At 40.5% G+C, this 9,351-nt stretch overlaps 1 protein-coding gene across 1 annotated transcript; it reads right to left on the reverse strand.

The window, feature by feature from the left end:
- Positions 1–4,417: 4,417 nt before the first annotated feature.
- Positions 4,418–4,984, reverse strand: LOC138875257 (uncharacterized). The gene has a single exon (XM_070154080.1). The coding sequence runs from the start codon at positions 4,982–4,984 to the stop codon at positions 4,418–4,420; it is 567 nt and encodes a 188-aa protein (XP_070010181.1).
- Between the last annotated feature and the right edge of the window lie 4,367 nt (positions 4,985–9,351).

Raw genomic sequence — 9,351 nt, forward strand, 5'->3', positions numbered from 1 at the left:
TATGTGAACAATTTTCTTTCTACACTGGGATGTGTATGTGCTGCAATTTGAGTTTGGATCGCTTCAAGGAGTTTGCACGATTGTCACGAGGATGGATAGGCGCTTAGCGGGTGATTTGAGGTATTTTTATAATTTGTGTTACATGAGATTATGAGGGATTTAATTGAACTACAGTGCGAGATTATGGCACTATTGGAGTAAGGGTATTGTGGGTTATCAGGTGTTGTATTCTGTGGCTTTGAGCCAAGTGAGGAGTCTGCTATCGATGATCAGATTACGTGGTTATGTATTATATTGCTTTTAGTCTGAGGCATATTTTATGATCAGTTGTGACTTGAAGAGGCTCACTTGAGCAAGGGAATTGCCGGATGCATGATGTGCTATTCTTTATGGGAATACTGAAAATCTTGTAATGACTCGGGTTTGTTATTGGTGGTAGAGGTTGTGTGCATGGAGTAGGGGTTCACTCGGTTTTTTAGTGATGTGGATTACTTCTTGAGGTGTTTGTGTGCTAATGGAGCACATGTCATTTGGCTCGTTTTAGTGGTGCATTGGAGATTAGAGCAGAGTGGATGACTCTCGAGAAAGTTCTACCGAGTTAAAAATTTATATGTGGTATTTGAAGAGTTTCTGGATTTGTAAAAAGGCTAAGATCTGAGATTTGCAATGTAGAGTGTCGGGCCTCGCGGTATTTCTGTATCATTATGGATTCTACATTTCAATATAAGAGAGGTAAGAAAACAACTTTAGATTCACGGAAGGTCTCTTCGAGTGGGCATTTTGGTTGTGATACTATTAGGGCCTTAAGAAGGAATACAGTGGTGTATGGGCTTTAAGATGGCATGGCCTTATGCAATGATCTCTTATGGTGAGCTTTGGGTAAGGATCGTGGTGTATTGGTCTGGAGAAGTGTTAACTTGAAGGCAATTTGGAAGGAACTCAGAGAAATAGGACAACGTGCATGGTAGTAGGTTGGATCAACATGGTAATAGATATGATTGGTTCTTTTGGTTCTTATGATGTGGTGAGGCTTTGCTGGTATTTTGTCGAATACTCTTGGGTTTGGTGACCTGCGTGACTTGGTTGAGTTAGAGGGAATCAGTTCTGATGGCTTGTATATGTGGTAACGGATTTCAGTAAGCTTTCGATGATTTCATCCACGACTTGAGATGGATGTCCTCTACAGGCATGGGGAGTTTGTTGCGTGTTGTGATTTTCTCCTGGATGGGATTACGCTGAAGGTTTCTGGTTGATTGAGTATGTACCCTGCTAGTGACTCAGAGTTGATAATAGGATTCTCGTGCTTTCATATGATAGTATATTAGAGGCGGTGCGTCGTGTAGGATTGAGATTTGCTTGTACAAGTTTGTGCTTCAGTTTTAAAGGAAGATCATGAGTTCTAGACATCATAGACGTTTTTATATGTTTAGAAGAATGCTGGCACTATTTGGTATCGCCTAATATGAGTATGTATTTCAGAAGACACACTATATTTTGACTTGGGAATGCTTGACTAGTATTATGGTAATCATCTGGTTGCTCGACTGTTGATGTTCAGATTTTGCTAAATGACACGAAAGAATTATGGAAGTATTACTCATGAGATGATTGTGCATGGGAATTGTGTCAGTCATTTGAGCGGTCGAGTCGGTATCGAATATGGAGATTTTTGTATTCTTTTTATTTGGAAACTAGGAGTCTCAAAGGTGCACTATTCCTTGGTTGCAAACAGAGAAGGTGTGCTAAGAGGTTGATGACTGATTGTACGTATTATGTTATTGTAGACTTTTTGGAGGTTATCTACCTATATTGGGAGTTGATATGGTCAAATTACACTTTAATTAAATAGTGTGAGGCGTTCGGTGTCAAATATAATAACCCAACAAGGCTGGGGTCGAATCCCACAGGGAATAGGTGTGAAAAGATTACTTGAGCAGTGTGATACTTGACTTAGGTCATAATTCTATTCTTTTAATGTAACAAGAGAATGGTATAGTTTTGAATTAAGAAGATGACTAATTTTGTTATGAGAATGTGAATAATTTGATTAAGGAAACTAAGGTCATGTCCCCGTCAATGAAATGTAATGCTATCGGTATTAATATGATATATTTCTAATGGAAGGTCCTTTTATATGCAAATGGTTTCTAAATGACTACCCAATACTTTCCAATGGTTGGGTAGTATTTTCTCTTTATGATTTTTCCAAATATAAAAGAGTTGCAATTTAAGAACAACCAATTTATGCCAAGTAGAACCCACTTATTCCTAAGTGATTCTATTAAACAAGATTTAAAGTCTTGAGTTCTTGATATTCATTTCTACCAAACCCTAACCCACTTTTCCAAGTAAATAAAGAGTAAAATGGAATAGATTAATGTTTGCAACCACCAACCATAAATAAAGCACAAGAAATGAATAAATATCAACCAACCATTATATATATATTCAATGTTAAACACCCATTAACATTAAACCTATTTAGGGTCCACAACCTTAGTATTTAAAACTAGCTACTCATGCTAAAATACAAGAACAAAGTAATAAATAAAGTCATAAAGTTTACAAAAGGGCAAGATTCCTTCTTCACAAGCGTCCAAATTAATGGAGTATTCAATGCTCTCTATGTAGGACCTATTTCAGACTTGAATTACCCACAAAATCCCTAGTTATTCTTTTTATAATGGACCAAAAGTCGTGGTCAAAATCGGACAAAATTACCCTTGCAGATAGCTTATGCGACCGCATAATGGTCGCAGACTACATATGCGGTCCACATAATCTCCATTCACATCGCAGACTTGTAAGTCACCAGTTCCAAGCTTCCACCACATATAGATTATGCGGTTCGCATGTCTGTTATGCGACCGCATTATGCCATCGCAAATCGTGTTGAGAAGCTTCTTCTACTGGAATTATGCGACCATTATGCGGCTCACAAAAGTGTTATGCGACCGCATATTCTTCTCTTCATTTGGCCAACAAGTCTGTTTCAGTTTGCGATCAACATCTGAGTTATGCGGTCCGCATGTGACTTATGCGGTCGCATACTTGTAGTATTTCCATCCTTTTGTGACCTTTTGACTTCTTTTCCATATTTTTGGGTCTTCAAGCTCATGCTCTACAAAACAACCAAACTTAAGAAGAATTAACTAAAAATACATTAAAATACGAGTTAAAATCTAAGTAATTGGTATTAAATGTGCGGAAATTCTATGATACATCAGGAGTATACGATTGATTTGGTCGCATTTCTTATGGCCAGAAAGGCTAATTGTCTGCCTTACTATGCGACAAGTATGCGGACCGCATACGGGGTTTGTGATCACAAAAGCAATCGCATAACCCTTTTTGCATATGCTACCGTACTCAGGGGCATTCAAGGGGTCAGGGGAGTTACCAATATGAGCTCAGAATTCAAGACTTTACTTAAATTGAAAGTACGAGAGAGAAGAAAGAACATACCAGAGTTTCACAAGATTGTGCAGCTCGATATGCTTGGTGAGTATTATTTCTTTTTGATCTTTTCTGATTTCTTCCCTTGCTGGTAAAATTCTATTTTTGTTCTTTTGATTTTTGCTTAAACGTGAGTGTGTGATACGAGTGAGGAAGACATATACGGGAAGTTAGGGTTTTGTAGCTGGCAACTTTTGGGGTGCTTAAGTCCATCGCAGAACACGTTATGCGATCGCATTTGTGTTGTGCGATGGACTAATGACTGGGCATCCTAAACTCACTTTGCGATGCAATATGCGATCGCAAAGTGGTTTTGCAAGCCACATAAATGAAAAACTACCGCATATTTGACCACAAAAGTAACTAATTTCTCTGCCTGGGTCTGTAATGACTATGCAGCTCGCATAGTCATTATGCGACTGCATATGCGATTGCATAGTTGTTGCCAATTCTGGACCTTTCTTTCCTTCAGTTTCCTCAGCAATAGGACCCTGTTCATGATATTTTGGGACTACTAGCACTCTAGCACACACGTCAACTTGATCAATCTAAACTACATAGATAAAAAAACTACAAAAGAGTGTTACCACACATGGGTTGCCTCCCAAGAAGTGCTTGATTGAACGTCACGACACAACGCAATTGACCCCTTTTGGGTTATTCATTAGTGGGGACTGCTGTTGGACTATCCCTTAGAGCAAATTGTTCTATCAAAAGCCTTTCTCCTGTGATACTGAGGTAATTATTGACTTGTTGACCATTCACCTTGAGTTCGAGTTCCATCCTCCGACTCCAGTTCAATAGCACCATAAGGGGACACACTCACAACTTTGAACGGGCCATACCATTCAGACTTGAGTTTTCTCGGAAATAACTTGAGTCTTGAATTGAAGAGTAAGACCAAGTCACCAGAATTGAATTCCCGCTTCAAGATCTTCTTATCATGGACAAACTTCATTCTCTACTTGTACATGGATGCACTCTCATAGGCATAGAGACGGAATTCCTCCATCTTATTGAGTTGTGTCATTCTCAGATTAGCAGTCTCGTCCCAGTCAAGATTCAACTTCTTCAATGCCCACATGGCTTTGTGTTCAAGCTCCACTAGCAAGTGACATGCTTTTCTAAAAACTAACCGGTACGGTAAAGTGCTAATAGGAGTCTTAAATGTTGTACGATATGTCCACAACGCATCATCTAGCTTCCTTGACCAATCGGTCCTGTTTGCATTGATAGTTTTAGCTAGGATGTTTTTCATTTCCCTATTAGAAACTTCAACCCGACCACTCGACTGAGGATGATAGGGTGTGGCTACCTTGTTCTTTACACCATACTTTTCAAGCAGCCTGGCAAAAGCCTTGTTGCCGAAATGAGACCCACCATCACTCAGGATGGCCCTTGGGGTACCAAACCGTGTGAATATGTTTTTCTTCAAGAATGTGGGCTCACTCCTTGCTTTATTGTTAGTTAAGGCGATTGCCTCGACCCATTTAGAGGCATAGTCCATAGCCACCAAGATATAGGTCATGTCATAAGAGCTCACGAAAGGGCCCATAAAGTCTATCCCCCACACATCAAAGATCTCGACCTCTAGTACAAAATTAATAGGCATCTCATATCTTTTATATATTGACCCTTGTCTTTGACATTGATCGCATGACTTTACCATTTAGTTTACGTCTTGGTAGATCGATGGCCAATGGTAGCCACATTCAAGCACTTTTACCTCCATCCAATTTCCTCTATGATGACCCCCAACCGGAGAATCATGGCATGCCTTGAGAATTGGCATTACCTCATCTTCCGGAACACACCACCTAATGATGTTGTCTGTACAAATATGGAACAAAAAGGGTTCCTCCCAATAGTAATGCCTACAATCCCGCAAGAACTTTTTCTTTTCATAAGCTACCAATCCATCGGGAACAAGGTCGCTAACCAAGAAGTTAGCGATGTCGGCATACCAATGAGCGAATGTGTTGGACAATGCCAATATGTGCTCATACGGAAAGGCATCATTGATTTCAAGGTCGTCTTTTGGTCTCCCTTCCTCTTTAAGCCTAGATAGGTGATCCGCAACTTGATTTTCTGTCCCTTTCCGATCCTTGACTTCAAAGTCAAACTCTTGCAACAAAAGGAACCACTGAATCAATCTTGGTTTGGCATCCTTATTCTAAGATAGCGAAGAGCAGCATGGTCAGTGTACACTATCACTTTGGACCCAACAAATAAGTTCGAAACTTTTCAAAAGCATAGACAATGGCGAGAAGTTCTTGCTCCATCATAGTGTAATTCATTTTAGCGCCATTGAGTGTCTTGCTTGCATAGTAGATAGGGTGAATGATCTTGTTATGATGTTGGCCAAGCATTTCCCCAATAGCTACACCACTAGCGTCACGCATGAGTTTGAATGGAAGAGACCAGTCGCGTGTGACAATAATCGGTGTCGTGGTGAGCTTTTCTTTCAATTCCTCAAAGCCCTTGAGGCACTTCTCATCAAATATGAACTTTGCATCTTTTTCAAGGAGTTTGCACATGGTATTTTCAATTTTGGATAAGTCCTTGATGAAACGCCTATAGAAGTCGGCATGCCCCAAAAAGCTTCGGACACCTTTTACTGAAGTAGGTGGAGGAAGCCTAGAAATGATCTCGATCTTTGCCTGGTCAACCTCTATTCCTTGTTTGGAAATTTTGTGGCCCAAAATAATGCCCTTGTCCACCATGAAGAGGCATTTCTCCCAATTTAGCACAAGGTTTGTTTCTTCATATCTTTTGAGCACTTGTCTAAGGTTGTCAAGACAATGCTCAAAGGAATCACCCACTACAGAGAAGTCGTCCATAAACACCTCTAAGAGATCTTCCACCATGTCCGAGAAGATTGACATCATGCACCTTTGGAAAGTAGCCGGAGCATTGCATAGCCCATACGGCTAAATGCAAACGTCCCATATGGGCATGTGAATGTTATTTTTTCTTGATCTTCCAATGCAATATTGATTTGGTTATAGCCAGAATATCCATACAAGAAGCAATAGAATGACCTTCCCGCTAGCCGATCAAACATTTGATCAATAAAAGGTATAGGGAAATGGTCCTTGCACATAGCACTATTTAGCTTCCGGTAGTCCATGCAAACCCTTCATCCGGTCACTATTCTAGTTGGGATGAGCTCATTTCTATTGTTTCAATCACGGTCATGCCTCCTTTCTTCGGCACACATTGCACCGGACTCACCCAAGAACTATCGGCAATGGGGTAGACTACCCCGACATCTAACCACTTGATGATTTCTTTATTTACCACCTCTTGCATGGAAGGGTTCAACCTTTGTTGATGCTCCACACTTGGTTTACTCTCTTGCTCCAATTGTATCTTATGTTCACAAATTCCGACAGGAATCCCGCGGATGTCCTATATTGTCCATCCAATAGCTTGCCTATGCTCCTTCAAGACATTCAACAGTTGTTCTACCTACACATCATTCAACAAAGAAGAAACGATTACCAGTAGAGTGTCATTAGAGCCAAGAAAGTTATAACTCAAGTGTAATGGAAGTGGTTTGAGCTCAAGTTGCAGTGGCTCAATAATTGAAGGCTTGGCGGGAGGAGTGACTCTATTCTCTAAGTCAAGAGAGAGTTTATTTGGAGCATAAGTGTAGGACCTAAGCCCATCTAATGCATTCACCGATTCCATGTACCCCTCCATGTCTTCACCATCAAAATTTACCAAAATAGCCGCCAACGCCTCACCAAGGCATTGTTCTTCCATCTTCATCTCAACTACGTCTTCTACCTCATCAACAACATCAATGACCAAGATTCTTTCATATCTATGTGGCAGTTTCATACCCTTGCTTGCTTGGAATGTAACCTCTTCGTCATTAACACGGAACTTGATCTCATTCCGTTCCGAATCCATAAGCGCTCTTCCGGTAGCAAGAAATGGTCTCCCTAAGATGATAGGGATCTCTTTGTCAACCGCACAATCAAGGATCACAAAGTCGGCAGGTAAATGGAACTTTCCCACTTTCACAAGCACATCATTAACAATTCCCACCGGTATCTTTATTGAACGATCGGCCATTTGCAACCTCATACTTGTAGGCTTTGAAATACCTAACCCCGCTTGCTTGTAAATAGCAAGAGGCATTAAGTTTATGCTAGCCCCATTATCATAAAGAGTTCTTGCAAAATTGTGCGCCCCAATAGTGCATGGAATGGTGAAAGCTCCTGGGTCTTATTTCTTTTGAACGATGGTTGTTGCAATGATGGAAATAACCTGGTGAGTCACATTCACCACTTCATTCTTGGTGGTTTTCTTATTGGTGATCAAGTCTTTCAAATACTTAGCAAAACCCGGCATCTCTTGAAATGCTTCCACAAATTGAATATTTACCGATAATTGCTTGAGAATGTCATAGAACTTCTCGAGTTTGCTATCGTCAACCCTCCTATCAAGTCTTTAAGGGAAAGGAGGAGGAGGTCTAGGAATAGGTGGTAGAGTTTTTGAAGTCTCTTTTACTTTTCCTTAACCTATTCCTGGTTCACTTCTTGAATTTCAACTCTTCCGGGACCATTTTAGCTTCAACAACAATTGGCGCTTCAACTTGTGCCTCAACTTCTTGTTAGGAATCTTCTACTTCAACCATTTGTTCACTCTCTCCTTGAAGTACTTTCCCACTCTGAGTAGTAATTGCCATACAATGAGAAGTTGGACAAGTCCCACTACCCTTTGGGTTCGCAATTGTGTCACTTGGGAGTGTCCCCTTTTGCTTTGGATTTTGTTCCCTCGAGAGATCTCTCATTTGCATATCCAACTTTTGAATGGATGTGGTTTGAGAGCTGACAAGCTCAGTCATATTCCTCATTGAAGTGTCAGACCTATCTTGATTTTGCAATACCCGTTCAAGCATGTTTTCCAACTTGGAATCACTTGAGGAACCTTGATTTGAATATTTCCCCTTTGGTGGAACATAAGGGCTTGAACTCCGATTTGAGAAGTTGTTGTTACTCCAATTCCCTTGATTTGAACTACCTTGGTCATTTTGCCACTGTTGGTTGCCTTGCCCTTGCGGGTTAGGCCTCCATTGTTTTTATTGTCCTTGATCTTGGTATTGTTGCCTTTGATAGCTTCCTTGAGAGTTGTTGACATAATTTGCTTCCTCATAATCTTCATTTGATGTGGGTTGAACATCTTCCACCATATTAACCTTTTTTGTTTGGCTTTCAGTGAACATCTTTGTCAACACATTGACGTTGGTGGCAAGTCCGGTGATTACTTGATCTCTTTCTTGGTTCTCCTTAATCATGTTGGTCAAGGAGGGAGTACCATATGCAATTCCACCTGTGGTGTCCTCTGAGTGCCAAGCATGGTTATGTTTGGTCATTTTGTCAAGGATTTGTGTGATCCTTGCAAATGTCTTATCCATAAAAGATCCATCAGCTGCATTCTTGGCTATAGATTGGTTCATAGCATCCAAACCCATGTAGAATTTCTCCAACAAGATAGAATCCAAAAAACCATGATTAGGCGACCTCACCAAATATAACTTGAACCAATCCTATTTCTCATGTAGATGTTAAAAAGAAAATTTTATCCCGGAGCTCAGATTTCTTGCTTTGCGGGAACCACTTAGCTAAGAATGCTCGGACAAGTTCAGGCCAAGAATGGATTGAGTTTGGTGGTAGATTTTGAATCCATTTCCTCGCCTCTCCAGTTAGTGAGTACTTGAACACCCTCAACCTTAGGGCATCATCTGAGACATTGTTCTGCTTGTGCATCGCACACACACCCAAGAAGTTTTTGAGATGTTGTGTCGAATCATCATCAGTGGAATTCCTGAAAAAACCCTCCGCTTTGAGCATTAGGATTAAACCATGTTCCACCTTGAAAGTG

This window comes from Nicotiana sylvestris, chromosome 8, assembly GCF_000393655.2.
Source record: "Nicotiana sylvestris chromosome 8, ASM39365v2, whole genome shotgun sequence".
In the NCBI taxonomy this organism is placed as follows: Eukaryota; Viridiplantae; Streptophyta; class Magnoliopsida; order Solanales; family Solanaceae; genus Nicotiana; species Nicotiana sylvestris.